This window comes from Antechinus flavipes, chromosome 2 (assembly GCF_016432865.1).
Source record: "Antechinus flavipes isolate AdamAnt ecotype Samford, QLD, Australia chromosome 2, AdamAnt_v2, whole genome shotgun sequence".
In the NCBI taxonomy this organism is placed as follows: domain Eukaryota; kingdom Metazoa; phylum Chordata; class Mammalia; order Dasyuromorphia; family Dasyuridae; genus Antechinus; species Antechinus flavipes.
In genome coordinates this window covers 554,722,728-554,739,882 of record NC_067399.1, presented here as the reverse complement: position 1 = coordinate 554,739,882, position 17,155 = coordinate 554,722,728, and the positions used below count along the sequence as shown (strand labels likewise).

General features: G+C 35.2%; 1 protein-coding gene across 1 annotated transcript; it reads right to left on the bottom strand.

The window, feature by feature from the left end:
* Positions 1–2,181: 2,181 nt before the first annotated feature.
* Positions 2,182–10,756, bottom strand: LOC127551350 (protein FAM169B-like). The gene is made up of 3 exons (XM_051981028.1): positions 9,848–10,756; positions 6,962–7,095; positions 2,182–2,561 (listed from the first exon to the last, which is right to left on the bottom strand). The coding sequence occupies exons 1-3, from the start codon at positions 9,870–9,872 to the stop codon at positions 2,457–2,459; spliced, it is 264 nt and encodes an 87-aa protein (XP_051836988.1). The 5' UTR covers positions 9,873–10,756; the 3' UTR covers positions 2,182–2,456.
* Between the last annotated feature and the right edge of the window lie 6,399 nt (positions 10,757–17,155).

The window sequence follows — 17,155 nt, the reverse complement described above, 5'->3', positions numbered from 1 at the left end:
TCATCTAAATAAATCCATTTTCTGCTAAAGAGAATGGCCATTGTAAATTCAGCACATGATGGAACCCCAACATTTAAAACCAATTGCTCTCCTAATTCTCACCATTTGGTACCTGAACATTAGTCTTATCATTTGATGCTGAACCTCAAACACATCAAAAGGAGTGCCTATTGAATGAGCTATGGTTTTTTAATCATGTGTGTGATATAACTGCAAACAAACATACCATCATGCAGAAAACCAAGGAAAGAAATGTTTGTATAGTATTAAGTAAAATAGCTATTTATTGTATATTTTGAAGCAAATGTCTTATAGATATCTCAAACTCTATATGTAGAGAACATAACTCATCACTATTATCCAAAATCCAGTCCTCTTCTGGGTTTCCCTATTTTTTGTCACAGACCCTACTAGCCTTCCAGTCATAAGGTTCACAGCTTCATTATCATTTTTTCTCATCTCTCACATTCATTCAATAGGCTTCAACTCCCTATAGTCTCTAGGTCTCTAAAACCTATCATATTCTATGCTTCCTCTTCTCTCACAGCCCCCACTCTAGTTCAGATTCTTGCTTAGCTTATTGTAATAGTCTCCTAATTGAGTCCCTTCTCCAATTTATATTCCACATAAATAGAGATATTTATAAAACACAGGTCTGACCAGATCATTCCCCTAATCAAAAAATCCACTGGCTCCCAATTTCCTCAAGGATCAAATATAAACTCCTATATCTGTCATTTAATGTCTTCCATAACTTGACTCTAATCTACTTTTCAAAGTCCTATTGCTGCACTCTACAATAAAGTAAGGTAGCCTTCTTCCTGGTTGTCATTAGACCTTTTTAATTATATTCACTCTGCCTAGAATCTACTCCCTCCTTACTTCCAATTCTTCCAGTCCCTAATTCCTTTAAGAAATAACCAAAGTACCATCTTTTATCTACATGAAGACTTCACAGGTTCCCTCAGGAATTAGTACCTTCTCTCTATAAATTACATTGTATCTATTTTGTATCTAGTTTTTCACACACACACACACACACACACACACACACACCATAAAATAATGGTTTCTAGGCTCAGGACACTCTTATAGTTTCAATATGGAACAGATAAGATACTTATCAGTCATTCAAAAGTTAACAAAAGGAGATTTGTTAAAGCCATTGCAGGAAAGGGATATCAACTATGATAAGTATTTAGAATACCAGAAATTGATTCAGTTGAGAAGCTGACTTACCTAAATTGCCAATTTAAATTCACCATTTAAGCCTTTTTTAAAGTTCCTCATAACTGTTCTATACTTAGATGACCAGGAAGTACCATCAACAGCCTTAAGGATGCATTTCAAGGAAAAAACTAGTCTAACTTGCATGAAGTCAGGGTAAATGAAATTGTTCTCACCCCACAAAACCTATTTCTCTTTAATCTATATATTCCAGCACTTAGCACACAGTATTGGTACATTAAAAAATACTTATGAATTGTCTGATTTATTTAATATGCTATAATGCTTTTGCTTGCTTGATATATATCTAAATTTTGTAAAGGTACCAGTACCAATGGCCCATTCTGTGGTACTACATATATAATATATTTCAGTTCATTCTTTTGAGCTAAATATATAGTACTTTTAACTCTTGGTCTCTCTACTGCCCAAATAGCCTCAGAAATGTTTGAAAGGTTATCATGAAAAGTGACTACTAACACTAACCATACACACAACAAGGACACATGATAAAGATCCTTCTAAGAAATAATGAGTTGTCTGACTTGCAAAACTTCACTGAGTGTAAACAAATTTAAATTTATACACTATTTCACTAAACAATAAACTAACTTAGACATAGAATAATATCATGAAGTCAAGAACAAAATTTCCTTTATTTGATAACTTGACATAAGATACTCACCAATTTTGAGAGCTGCTCTTTTACTCTGTAGACCCTCCAACTCTAGAAATATACACTGATTGTATTATAGTACCTTCATTTTTGACCATATTACATAGGTGCCCACAGACATAATATTTTGTACAAAACAGAGTAAATAGAATGCCTTCCTCCAAAAAAATTTCATCTAAAAATCTAAAAGGTTTCTACAAATGAACTTTTTACAAAGCTGAGGGAGCTTAAATTACATACTGAGTTAGAGAGTCAGTCATTGTCCAAACTAAAAGTAGAATTGAGTTCTTGACTTCCATGACTACAGAAGTCATTTTCCTGATTTACTACCCTTTGAATATTGTCATTTGGGAGGAGACTGCTGATGTGAATCTAATACAAATATTGACACAAACATCAATCGACAGGCATAAAGGTATGGCCCTTGGTTCCTAAAAACTCTGTAAAATATCAGATTTGCCTTACTGTTCTGAAGACAATAAAAACATCCCCCTTCATTTTCCACTTATAACATTAATACAGGATTCTTGCTTCAATACTCTATTAACAAGTACTAACCTGTCTTTCTGTCCTGGGGATTAACCAAAACCAATATTTTATATTTAGGTTCATCACGGTACATAGGAAGGAAGCAAACAGAGGCATCTTCAAGTTTAACCTAAAAAATTAAAAAAAATTGTTCTTTCATTTCAAAAAAATGCTTTGCTAATGGAAGTGTATTCATCAGAAGTACTGATAGGTTAATTTTATAGAACAACATCCAACTTTATTAAAAAGACAAGTAAATATCCCTTACTTTACTATACCCCCTAGACAATTTATAACATCTCCCCTTATGTAGACCTCCCTCTCTCTCTTTCTCTTACACACACACACACACACACACACACACACACACACCCGTAGAGAGGGAAGATAGATACATATATTATGGAATAGATAAATATATTACATATCACAGATTATACAAATATACAGCATGCATATATATGTAGATATAGATTATTATACACACACATATTGTACATATATACATATATACATATATACAGACATAGATACAAAGGAGGAAAGAAGAGAATATATATTTGTGCAAAAGGAAATTTAGGCTATCATATATATGTCAGGGAAGAGATGTAACAGAGAAAGAGACAGAGACAAAGAGAAAGGGAGAGAGAGAGGGAGGAAGGAAGGAGGGAGAGAAGAAGAGAGAAAGAGACAGACAGAGATAGAGACAGGGACAGAGATACACAGAGAAACAAATAGAGAGAGGGAGAGATAAGGAGGAAGGAAGGGAGGGAGGGAGAGAGAGAGAGGGAGAGAGTGAGGAGGGGGAAGGAGAGAGTGAGAGGGAAAGAGAGTGGGAGAGAAAAAGGGGGAGAGAGAGAGAGAGAGAGAGAGAGAGAGAGAGAGAGAGAGAGAAGAGAGAGAGGGAGAGAGAGAAAGAGAAAACAGGAGAGAGAGAAAGGGAGAGAGAGCAAATTTAACCTTACAAGAGAAGGCATTAGTGGCTGAGGATCCAACTAGACCTTTTTAAAGGTCCTAGTAAAATAAATTACTTGTATTTAATCTTAAAGGAAGTCAGATAATCCTAGGTTAAGAAGGAGAAAATTCTAGACATGGGGGACAACCAGAGCAAAGGTGGGGTATCAGGAGATGAAGCTTTATGAAGCTTTATGTGTGAGCAACATGACAAGTGTACCAGTATGGCTGGGCTGTAGAGTGCACGGAGAAAATTAATGGGTCCAAAGGTACTCTTATGTCATCACTACCCTCAGCCTCTCTGATTTGAGGGTGGGACCATAAACCCTCATAATATATTTCAGTTCATTATTTTGAGCTAGATATATAGTAAGAAAAGAGATCAGCACAGCCATTATTATATTATTATTTTTGCTATCATTATTTATTATTTCTTATAATAGTATTACTATTATTGCTATTTTATTATTTTTACTTTTGTCATTATTAACTATATCTATTATATTGTATTAGAATCCTGGGGGACAGGGACTTTCTTTTTGCTTATTTGTATTCCTGGTGCTTAACACAGCATATAATAGATGCTTAAGGACTGTTTACTGATTGATCGAAAAAGATAGAAAGATAGAAAATTGAAGTGTAAGAACTTTAAATGTCAAACAAAGCTTCCACTTTATTATAGAGGTAATAGGTAGTTATTGGAGTTTATTGAGTACAAAGGTAACATGGACCCAGATCTGTACTTCAGGAAAATAATCTTCCACAGCCCTGTGGAAGCTCCAGTGTATACTAAATGGAAAATAACCCAGGGCTTTTCTCACTCCCACTGGTCCCAGAATAAGATAAATGCCTTAAGCTGTATCTCTGGCTTTATTCCAGGCACAGAATCCTGGGAAAGTCACATTCCTCCTGGTGCCCTGCAGTATTTAGATTTGCCTCATAGGCTGGCACTACCAAGAACAATATTCCTGTATTTTCCCTTGTTTTGACTATTAGTACTAGACAAAGACAGGGTAGTCTGTGCAGAGTTCACTACTCTCTTTGGGGAGGAGAGAATCTTTCTCAAGCTTCCACGTCCAAAAAACATCATTACAATTACAGTGGAGTCCACTACTACCCACTCTGAAGTTAAGGGTCAGAGCCCTTCATTATAAAGTCTGTTTTGAGAATTGAAGATTATAAAAAAGATAAGGGGAAACCATAATAGCTACAGTGAACAGCAAATGGCTTACAAGAGTTTCCTCCACCCTATCAGAGCAACAGAAAACTCAGAGCCCCTCTCTTGTTTTTTTGTTTTTTTTGTTTGTTTGTTTTTTTTTGCTTTTCTTTTTTTGGTGATTTTTTTTAAGATCAATAAGATCCATGAAATTCTTTGTTATTTCATGCTATTAAAGAGACTAAAGGGAAACATTCAGATTTTCAAATCCCTTTCAGTAGAAACTATATTAAGTTGTGGTCACTTAAATATCAATTCTGAGTGGACAATGTCAAAATTGGGGAAAATCCTTACTAAGAAAGCAAAGGCAATCCAGAGAGCCAAAGTGAAGAAGGCTAGAAGAAAAACATTTTCCAGAACTTCTTCATTTGTGATGCTACTCTGCATCTACTATTCTACCTGGTTTTCACTACAAGGAACAAGATGGCCCAAGTCAGCTACCCCCTTGAATCTCCTCCTCGCTCCTCCATCCTCTCCTTTCTTTATGAGTTGTCTCCCATCTTCTTTCCCCATTAGATTGTAAACTCCTTGAGGACAGACTTTCTTTTTTTTTTATTAATTGTGTCCCCAGTTGTTATTGTTGTTTTTTCTAAGCACAATTCCCAGCTGGATTAGCGAGTCAGAGTTTTGTAACTTGACTAGGAAAGTTTCACAATATATCCTTGAAAATTCTTAATGCCAGGAAACTCATTCACTTTACCTCTTTCCCTCCCCAGCATACAGCACATTTCTTGCATGGCAAAGATAATTAATATAGGTTTTTCAAACAGGACAGACAAAAGCCAAGAAGTTTATTCCACATCCTCAAGGTCAAAGTCCAAATCCTTTTACCAATTAGGATACTGCAAGCTTCGAGCCATAGATGGTATGAAATCAAATGTCTTTTTTTTATTATTATTCACAACTTCCCTTTTGGGATGGGACAGGGTTGTTACAAAACTCTGAAGGCATTTTCTTTGTTTATGTCTTAGGAAAACAACTGGCTGGGAGAGCTGTATTGTTTTGTAGGACTGGGGCTTGAAGACATAACAATAAATAACATTCAGAATGGGAGGGTACAGTTATACTTTTAGCCACAGATAGAAGCGAAATCCTAAACGAAGCCTGAAACTTCCTTCAAATTATCCCAAGATCTGATTTTTTTTTATCATCCTACTCTTCTGGGCTGCCAAGAGTCCAATCTAACAACCAATCCACAGCCTCCTTACCCTCATCCTTTAGGACTAAATCTAAAAGGATAAAGGCATCCAAATGAGACCAGGATTCTGCCTTTGGACTATTTTCTTCCCTACTACGTTATCTATTTTTCCACTAGAGGGCACTAAATGAGTGTCAAGTCTGGGACCTCCCTCCACAGGCAAACCATATGAAAGAATTGGCTTCTGGGAATGACTACAAAATATTTGTCTCCAAAATCTCAAGGAAGCCACACTGTAAACTGCACAAACCATTGTTTTAATTAACTCTGGAACAGCTCGGTACAGTGTAATAAACTACCTCTTCCTCAGCCAAGCCTTTCAGCCTATTGGAAGGGGCCTCAGCTGTGAAAATAGCCAGTATTTGAGTTCAGAAGTTGTAAATCTGAATTCTCATACGTTACAAAATGTGCTTTGCAAAATAAAATCTGAATTCTCATATGTTATTATATGTGCTTTAAGAAATAAAAATAAAATTTCTGCCTCAAAGCTGAAATGATGTTGGCTTACTTATGGGTACTGGGTGAGAGGGTAAAATAGCCCACATTTATCTATGATTACTGCCACAAAAGCAGTAAAAGAAAATGACAATTTTAGTGTTAGAAGACCTTTAGAGACAATTTATTTTGATTCTCTCATTTTACAGCTAAGGAAACTGAGGCTCAAAGAGAAGTAATAATTTTGTTAAAATCATAAGGTTAATCAATAGCAGAGCCAGAATTAGAATCCTCTTTACTAGACTGGACACTCACTCTGTAAGGAAAAAGTTATGTGTTAGCTAAACTTATTTCCTGCCTGCCTCACTTTGCACAGAACTCTGTAACTCATAGGTGCTTAATAAATGCTTGTTGCACTAATCTAAACTCAGGCCAAATTTCTGTCCACTGCACCAGAATAACATAATGCTAAATTATGTGGATTCTTCTAACAAAGATTTCTTTTTTTTTCTTCTCCTATTATGCTAGTTTTAAACATTAGAAAAATTTGATTTCAAAAGAAATGATTCTCGTATCTAAAAAAATAAATAAATAAATAACCCATGTTAACAGTAGTGAGGTGCTACTGGAAGAAATGAACAGCACAAAATTCATTAAACATTCCAAGTTGGAAAAAAATAAAGTACTCTTTACCTATCTTTCACTGCTAAGAAATTTGTCACATTACCTTTTCGCCAGTAGGAAGAGAATAGTACTGCGGAGAAGTACCAGCTTGTATCCCAAATGTAGAATAGTAAGCCACAGATGATTCCTGAACCACTTCGGGGTTATCTTCCAAAATGTCCACAGGGTAAAATTGTGCTAAAGGAAAATTACAAGAGCTTAGAATGATTTGAGTTTAAGGAGAAAATCTCAAATATTAAAAAGGATTTAAATTTCACACTCCTATTTCTGCAATGATGCTCATTTGTAATGAATAGGAGCAGTAGCAGCAGGCACTCAGGGAAAATAGAATACAGTCATGATGGTCGGGATGCACCAACATTGATGGTTTTGAGTTAAATATGCACACTCATGAATGCCTGCAGAAGACTGAGCATTCTGTTCAAAAGACCAGGTTGCTAAAGACATCCAGGAATAAATTACAGAGATTTCCATTTCCATCACAATTTCTCATTTATGAATGTTTGTTGAATTGGATTGAACTGAATTTATATTAGAATGTGGGCTCCCTTTTCTATATCTATACTTTCAACATTCTCTCTGTAGCTTCAACTGCTACCAGTAGTGGCCACATTCATGAACAAATCACTTGAAGGCTTATGTTTCTTTGCAAGGAAAAGTAGCTGGGGCTAATTTGGTCATCCAAATTCCAATATGGATTATAGTATCTTTACCTCTTAAATTCACCTTATAGGTTCAAGAGGATTTGCTACTTCCTGTCCCTGGTTGTACCATTTCATTAGGGTCTGCAAATCTCAACATAGCAATACACTTTCCTTTAATGGTTAGTCCAAATTCTCCGTCAAAAAAGGAACATATAAGTGTGTAGGCGAATAGGCAGATGGACTAATATACCACATATACAATATTTTTTTCAAAAATTTATACCTTTCACATACTTTCTCTACTATTACATTTTGAAAAGAAAATCAAGAAAATTGTTTCACTTTATAATTACACCCACCCACTCAACACACACACACACACACACACACACACACACACACACACACACTTTAACTACGTTCTCTGGAACAACAAATTCCTTGTTAACAGAAGTTTCTCAAAACAGTCAAAGCAGATTGACTTGCCTTGACAAAGGTTTAATTTAAAGGAAAGGGTGAAAATGTTCCATTCCATCAACTAGAATAAGTTCTGTCTCTCTTTCCTGGACCATGGGTATAAAACTATAAGGTGATTAAAGTAATCTCCAAAAACATCAACAGGGATGGTTAGGACTCCAATCAACATCTGGTCCTTTTAGATCAAAAGTGTATGTAAAATGAACTGATGCTAAGTGAAAGGAGCAGAACCAGGAGATCATTATATACCTCAACAACGATACTGTATGAAGATGTATACTGATGGAAGTGGATCTCTTCGATAAAAAGAGCTAATTCAGTTTCAATTAATCAAGGATGGACAGAAGCAGCTACACCCAAAGAAAGAACATCGGAAAATGAATACAAACTGCTTGCATTTTTGTTTTTCTTCCCGGGTTATTTATACCTTCTGAATCCAATTCTCCCTGTGCAACAAGAGAACTGTTCCATTCTGCACACATATATTGTATCTAGGATATACTGTAACCTATTCAACATGTAAAGGACTGCTTGCCATCTCGGGGAGGGGGTGGAGGGAGGGAGGGGAAAAATCGGAACAGAAGTGAGTGCAAGGGATAATGTTGTAAAAAAATTACCCTGGCAGGGGTTCTGTCAATAAAAAGTTATTTTAAAAAAAAGTGTATGTAAAATCCAACCAGAAACTAAAAAGAAAAGATTTTAGCATATGTAAATACAAGGTTGTGTGTTTAAGTGTTGTGTGCACATATTCATGCATATAATATGTGCTGCCCATGTGGGGTTATGTGTGTTCACATCAATTTGTGAAAATATTGCTGAAAAGGAAGGATTAATTTATAGTCTTTTCCATCTACCCTTATCCAAGGGAGACTGCTTTCTATCAATGGAGGTAGGGAGAAAATAAGCAAGAGACTGGCAGAAGAAGCCATGGTCATTCTCTTCTCCGCAGTGAAAGGGTACCAGACTAGGCTTTTATCTATCAAATCTCCAAAAAATAGTCTTGGGAAAATTTTAGGTTCAAGCAGAGTTCCTGATAATTATCCCTTAATAGAAGTGCATTCTAAACTATATATCACTTTTACTACATCAGTTACACAGAAACTACATATATAGTAAATAGCAAATGAACCCCCTTATCTAAGCCAATACAAAACCTTATCAGATAAATTATATGGATGAAAGTATACAGAATGAATACAGAGAATACAGAGTGAATGAGCTTTCTCATTGGGAGCAAGATACCTCAATTCAACGGAGAGAGAGAAAGTCCCAGATCTCAAGAGGAAATCCTCTGAAATCACTAGTATTGTAAGCTGAAGTGATTAAGGTTCCAGCTTCAATCTCTACATGTTAACTATTTCCAAAGGAGTCTTTCTTTCTCTTCAAGTACCTCTCTGAAAAGCATCTGGAACAACATGTCTTCTTTCTCAAAAGATCTGACTAAAAGTGCCCCACATGCAGGTGGGAAGCATTAATCAATCTCCATCAATAAGGACAATCTTATAAAAAAATGTATTGTGAGCTCTTGTTCCATTAACACCCTTCTAGTAAGTTGAAAATCACTGCCCTCTTCTTATTTTTCTCTTTTCTTAGACTTAAGTATATGCATTCTGTTTTTTTTTTTCTGTTTTTTTTTTAAGTAGAAAAATGTTGAAGAATAAAAGTTTATTTTCATTTTCAAATTTTATTTAAATTTTATAACTGCTTACCGTATTGCTTTTAGGTCTATGAGATCTATGATATTTAATTTCAATTTCACTTTGAGTCTATGAGCACTAATAAATTGTATGGTTGTAGATGGCACTTACTTCCAAATCTCCCTTGGTTCTTCATTGTTTTCTTCCCAGTCACTACTTATGATTGCTGTTGTTTGTCCTTCCTTCTCGAATATGACCCTGACATCAGAGAGGTTATGCTAAGACATGCAAAGGAATTGAGTTTGAGTGAGTGAGGGCTGTGCAAAGTCACCTGTCTCCCTTTTTCCTCAGGAACTATAGAAATAGTTCTTCAAAGCCATAGCTAGCTAATTAGCTTTCTTCCTTCTTTTCTTACTTCCTAACCTTATTTAGGTTCTTGAGCTGTATTTCTTTCTTTTCTTTTCATTAAAGTTTTTTTTTTTAATTTTCAAAACACATGCATAGATAATTGTCAGCATTCACCTTTGCAAAAACTTATGTTCCAAACTTTTTACTCTTCTTTTTCCCTCCTCCCTCCCCCAGATAGCAACTAGTCCAATATATGTTAAATATGTGCAATTCTTCTATACATATTTTCACAATTATCATGCTACATAAGAAAAATCAAATGAAATAGGGAAAAAATGAGAAAGAAAACAAAATGCAAGCAAATAACAAAAAGTAAAAATACTATGTTATGATCCACACTCACTTCCTACAATCTTCTCTCTGATGACCCTCTCCATCATAAAGACCATTGGAACTGGTCTGAATCACTTTTCTTTTTAAAAGAACCCCATCCATCAAAACTGATCATTGTGTAATCTTCTTGTTGTATAAAGTGTTCTCTTGATGCTACTCCACTCAACATTAGTTCATGTAAGTCATCCCAAGCCTCTGATCTTTTCTTATAGAACATAGATTTCTTTCTTATGGATCATATCTTAAACCCAAATTACTCTGGGTCTCACTGATTGGCCAACAAAAGGTCCTAGGTCAGGTCCCCTTGATTTTTGTTTTAGTCCTTATTGCCTCAGAGTGAATATAAATAGCAATTTCAATTGTTTTGGTCAGAAACCCTGAGACTTTCCCATCCCAATAAGGTTCCTAGTTAGTTAGTCAATTATGTCTCGGTTCTTTTTTACCTAGCATGAATGGGCAATTGCTTCAGTCAAAATGAGACCAGTTTGATGGTAGGAAAAGGACAAATACCTCAAATCATAGGAATGCTACGGTGCAGTGGGGATTACCCTGTTGTGTATTTTGGATAACATTAAAAAAAAACACTGAATGTAATGTTTCATATATGTATTTTAAGTTTCAACCTTGCCTACTGAAATCACTAACTCCTTTCAAAGACTTTCAATTGATTAGCCATTAGAATGCCAATATGTTTAATATTTAATAAACAAAATCAACAGGTCTTAAGGAGGAAAAGAATAGGTCCACTTCAATGCTATTGTTTATTCCCATTGGCTAACTGTAGGTAGCAATCTTTTGGACTTCAAAAATTCATTTTTAGACCTCCTGAGTATAAGCCAAATGGATCCCTACTTCAGTTACAATCTTCTTCTAGACTAGTAACTATCTGTAAGGTTGTTTTAAAAGATTCCTCAATGTGCACCATCTTAAGAAACAACCTGGAAATCCAGCTCCTGCTTGACAATAGGTCCAGTTGCTATTTTAGATTAGTTTATTGCCAGGGTGGAGATGACAGAGGATCTCCCAACTTCCACTCTAAATCAAGCAGGCACGTGTGGGAACATACAAATAGTGTTTGACATAAGAATATTATTAATGAACTCCTGTAGTGTGGCTGGGCTGAATCCTGCCATGGACACTGCCCCTTACACATTCCCTTCATGCCGAGAGAAAGAATCAAATCCTCAGGCCACTGTGGATTGGTCAGAACAGCTGTTTATGGGAAGGCCCACACCATGGACCCTAACCACACCACACCCTGATGGGCTGCTTCCTTGAGGAGGTAGCCAGACCTCCAAATGTTTTCCAGGTTGCAAGACATCTTCAGGAAAATATTAGTTAATATAGCTAGAAGAAGTTCATGTGTATTTTGCTACTTCTGAATCTTTTGATCACTTTCTCTTTGGGGTTAAAATCCTGACATTATCAAATTCCCTTAAAAAAAAGAAAATTAGGTATGGATTTATATATTCTGTGGCTAGAACAAGTCTAATCTAGACATTTTCTTACTCACTATATTTCCATATACTACCTGTGAAGCCCCCCAAGTTAAAAATTTGTGAGATTTGTTTCTTTTTAATGTAACAAATACTTAAGTATATATTAAATGTAAGGTTTTCTATTTTTCTTAAGAACCTAACTGATCTTTATCAGGCATTAAATTACCCTTATTAAAGCTCAGTAAAACAGTGAGCTATACTTGATCCATAAAGAACTCTAAAATAAACGGCCATTAAAAAAAAAAAAACCCTCTTATAACCTCCTTACATATTTTGAAGATTTAATTGTGAACCATACTTCTTGTCCCTTTACTGGCTCAGCTGTGCTTGTGAGCAGTGCCAGGTTGCCAGCATAAATTAATCCTCATAAACAACAGTGAATGTCGGGAAAGAGGTGTGCGCTGTAGAATATTTTTAACAGTAGCAAAATAATGTGGCACATTTGCTAGTTTTCCTTTTAAAGAGTCGCTTTCAAATGAATTCCTAAGGCTGGAGCCATTTCAGCAGCTTTGGAATTCGGAGACTTAAAGATTCCATAGGCCCGGAGAAGGCAAGGACAGGTTTTTAACCAACTAGAAAACAGGATTCCTTTTAATAGTTTTATCCTATGCAGCAACAGCACAAGAGTCCATTGTGTCCGCCAGACCTAAAAGGGTGAGATCCGAAAGGGCAATGTGTAGAATGGGTTACCAAGGGTTTTTGTTGTGTGTGTGTGTGTGTTTTTTTTTTTTAAAGTAATAAAAGAGGGCCTCTTTCTGAAGCCGCAGAGGAGGTACCATATAACCATAAGGAGTGTAAATTTAGAAACGAGAGGCCTACTGCGTTGTAGGGATTCCAGACATTCCAACATTCACACATTGCTTCAGAGCTCAAAGGAGCTGCCATCTTAAAGAGCCAAGCTGGTAAACAAGGTCATTACATCACAGAGGGCCTGATTCAACAGCAACAATGGAAAGCAAGGCAAGAGCTAGGTTGGGATCCCTTGCCTTTCCTGGGACAATGGAGTTTCTAGCTGCTGGGAGGAGAAGGGATGGGATGGGACAAAACATTGGGTAAATCAAAGCAAGGCAACAATTACAATTTTTTTGAACTTTTAAATTGATGTATTTTTTTAATATTTGCACTTTTAAATTGATATATATTTGTATATGTGCACTTTTAAATTGATGTATATCTTTTGCGTATCTGTACTTTTAAACTGATGTATATCTTTTGTGTATTTGTACTTTTAAATTGATGTATATCTTTTATATATCTGCACTTTTAAATTGATGTATAGCTTTTGTGTATTTGTACTTTTAAATTGATATATCTCTTTTATATACTGCACTTTTAAATTGATGTATATCTTTTGTGTATCTGTACTTTTAAATTGATGTATATCTTTTGTGTATCTGTACTTTTAAATTGATGTATATCTTTTGTATATCTGCACTTTTAAATTGATGTATATCTTTTGGTATATTTGTACTTTTAAATTGATGTATATCTTTTGTGTATTTGTACTTTTAAATTGATGTATATCTTTTGTGTATTTACACTTTTAAATTGATGTATAACTTTTTCCCCCTCTTTGTCTTGAGATAAATATTTCCCCTGCTTCTCCCCATTTGAAAAGTTCTGCAGTTCTACTCATACATATAAAATAGTTTGGTTGAATTTCTGGAAAATTCAGGGCTTGTGAAAAAAATGAACAGTAAAGGGAGCTGGACATAACACCTCCCCTCCCAAGGGCTGGCACCCAAAGTAACCAACACATTGCAAAGCTGACCTACTACACACCTGCTCTTTTCAGTGAACAGTCCACACATACTTTTGCCAATGACCTAATCTGCCACCTTTATGATTTCATTCCCCTACTCACTGTGCTGAGTTACGAGGTGGCTTTGTGGAGTAAACAAATATCTGACATTTTTACACATTCACTGGAGGCAAAACTGAGACTGCCAAACTCATTTCACTTGTGATCGAAGACAGATTCAACTGCGGGTTTCCAGATGTGAAACGCTAACATGCTTTAATGGGTTGAACTGCACAGGAAATATTTTTCCAAAGCCAAAAGAATGTAATCTTTTCAGTACAATGTAAAATGCTTTTATGTAAAAGCACACAGTTGAAATTAAAGGTTCCTTTTATAATGCACTGCAGACTGTAAAAAATTGAAATTCCCAAACAAACCCCCTATTTAAGAATTCACTTTAAACCTATGTTTACAAAGTCACTCCAAAAACAAAGAAGGCAACAAATTTAAAATGTTCTTCCAGAAATAAATTCAATTTAACAACCGTAAATCACTTATATTTTTTCAGATTTAGCTGATGTTCCTTGCAGTATCTTTAAATTGCCTGCTACCTTACTTTTCAGAAGCTTCTTTAATTAATGTCATACATTTGAGAAATATATGCATCCTATTCTTATATGGTTATTCCACCATTACTTAATTCACAAGCCAATTAAATGCAATTCCTAATAATCAATTACTGCTCCAAGCAGGAGGCTCATTCAATCATAAACAAAACGGCCAATATATGCAAAAGATGTCATATCTAATTTTAAATGAGGTAAATTCTCCCCACATATTCATTAATCCAAGATAATGTGCTATAACTATTCATATTATAGACCTTCTTTTGCTTTAGTCAATGTAAATCTCAAATATCACAGCCTCATAAAGATATATCAGAACCATTTAATTTTAACAAAATAAAATATTTATCTTCTACTCATAACAGTGAGATAGTAAAGATACCTTAAATAGTAGTCTTGCTCCAAAGCATGATAAAGATATATCAATACAGTTTAATTTTAACAAAGCAGAACTTTTTTATCTTCTAGTCTTAAAGCTGAGACAGTAAAGGTACCATAAGTAGTAGTCATATTCCCAAACATTCTGACTCTACTAACAGCATATATTTGAGCCCTTTCATGTAACCAAGTCCAAACAGTAAATAGTCGAGAGAAAAGCCTGTCAATCCACTGAAACTGAGCAACCGGGTAGAAAATTAATTTTCAATCATAGGTCAATGATAACCTTTAAAAGTCGGTTCTCTAACCTAGGAAGACTTATATGAACTGATGTCAAGTGAAGTGAACAGAACCAAGAGAACATTGTACACAGCAACAAGATTATATGATAGACTTAGCTCTTTTCAACAATGAAGTGATTCAAGGCAATTCCAATAAACTCGTGATGGAAAGAGCCGTTCACATACAGAGAACGCTATGGCGACTGAATGTTGATCAAAGCATGGTATATTCACCATTTTTTGTTGTTATTTTCTTGGTGTTTTTTTTTCTTTCTCATGTTTTTTTTTCCCTTTTCTAATCTGATTTTTCTTGCACAGTGTGACAAATATGTAAATATGTTTAGAAGAACTGCACAACTTTAATCTATATTGATTGGATTGCTTGTTATCTAGGGGAGGGAGGGCAAAGGAGGGAGAAAAATTTGAAACACAAGATTTTGCAAAAGGTGAATGTTGAAAATTATCTTTGAAGGTATTTTGAAAAATAAAAAGCTATTAAAAAGTTTTTTAAAAGTTAGTTTTTTGATCTAAGCTTTTTGCTGACTTCTTTTCCTGTGAAGATATAGGTTTAATATTTCTCTTCTCATAACATTCTTATAACTCTCATAACATAACTCATAACACTCATGGTCCATGCATGACAGTTTTGAAACCCTTTAGGGAGAAAAAACTACACTAAAATTTTACCCAGATAACTACTACTCTAAAATTTAGATTGAGTCTGGAAGGGTTAATACAAGCAATACACTAGAGAAAAAGCCTGAGTTGATTCTTTGGGGCAGTTATAACATTTGTGATTACTGATTCTTCCTCTACAGAAAGATTACAGCAAAAGAAAATAAGCAACTACAGTATTTTGCAATTTCAAAGAACCCAAAAAGTCTAGTTAAACCTGATATTATCATGTCATACTAAGATACTTAATAAAAATGGTCCTTTCCCTCTCTTTTCAGGGTTTGCCCCTTCACAAATAATAGTGATTTTGTATTTATAAATTAATTTCCATCTTAAATAATTTGAAGCACATAATTTTACAGAAGGAATCCTGGGAGAATTACATAATGTATTTAAAACTCATATAATGGGCTTTCCCATTTACTTTTGGGAGGCTTGTTCAGCTTCTCACAGGAAGATGTACTAAGAGCTACCTACCAAACATGAGGAAGGAAAAAAAAGGGAGTAGAAGGGTCTATTCCCCTTCTAGACATTGGAGAAGATACCCAGGTAAAGCTCATCCTAAACACAGTAGTTACTGATCACTGCCACAGAACAAATACCCAGGTATATGCTTGATGTCCATATTCCTGAAAGAGAGTGGGGGCAGGCCCCTAGGAAGGTTACCAGTTGCATCTGTTCTTCAAAGATGTTTATTTATACATAGGGGTGCTCTTACTCAATTCCAAGCACAAAGAGCTCTGAATTATCTCACATTCTGCTTTCTCCTTTACACTACTGTCCATTCAGGTTCTAAGGCCTAACAATTCTACTCAAATTGGCTCCTGTACCTCATTGATCTCCCTGGGTAAGGGAGACTATATTGCATCCCTATCAGTAGAGATTGGAATTGGTGTAGAATCAAAACTTTACTATGTTCCTCTCTATTATATCCCCTTCCTATCATCCCCTCTTGAGGATAGAGACTACTTTCATTTTTCTTTTTTTTATTTTATTATTATATTATTTATTTGTTTGTTTGTTTTCAAAACATATGCATTGATAGTTTTCAGCACCCTTGCAAAAACCTTATGTTCTAAATTTTCCCCTCCCTTCTCCTACCCCTTACCTAGATGCCAAGCAATTCAATATATGTTAAACATTTCACTTTTCTGTATCTCCAACTCATAAGTATGTCCCTGCCACTTAATAAATGCTTTATTAATGCTTCCATACATCCTGACTAATTGATCTCAATTTAAAGATGAAGGAACCTTGAGGCTTGTCCAGGTTAAGTGTGACTTGTCTGAGATCACACATTTAGTAATTTTCTGGGGCAGAATTCAAACCCAAGATCTCCTGACCCCCAACTCTATCACTTATATTCTGCCAAACTCAATTAAACCTCTGAGACTCAGTTTCCTCATTTGTAAAATGGGAATACCACCTGATAGAGTTATCATAAGGATCAAGTCAGATAACATACGAATGCTTTGTAGACCTTAGAGTACTACATAAATAATAGTAACAGATGATACTTATACTTGTAGTAGGAATTA

Bases quoted from the DNA above. Each gene is read 5' to 3' on its own strand.
- LOC127551350 (XM_051981028.1), bottom strand. From the start codon at position 9,872: ATGAAGAACCAAGGGAGATTTGGAA. The intron at 7,096-9,847 runs GTAAGTGCCATC...ATTTTCCTTTAG, and splicing joins GAACCAAGGGAGATTTGGAA to CACAATTTTACCCTGTGGAC. The intron at 2,562-6,961 runs GTAATGTGACAA...TTAATTTTTTAG, and splicing joins CTCTTCCTACTGGCGAAAAG to GTTAAACTTGAAGATGCCTC.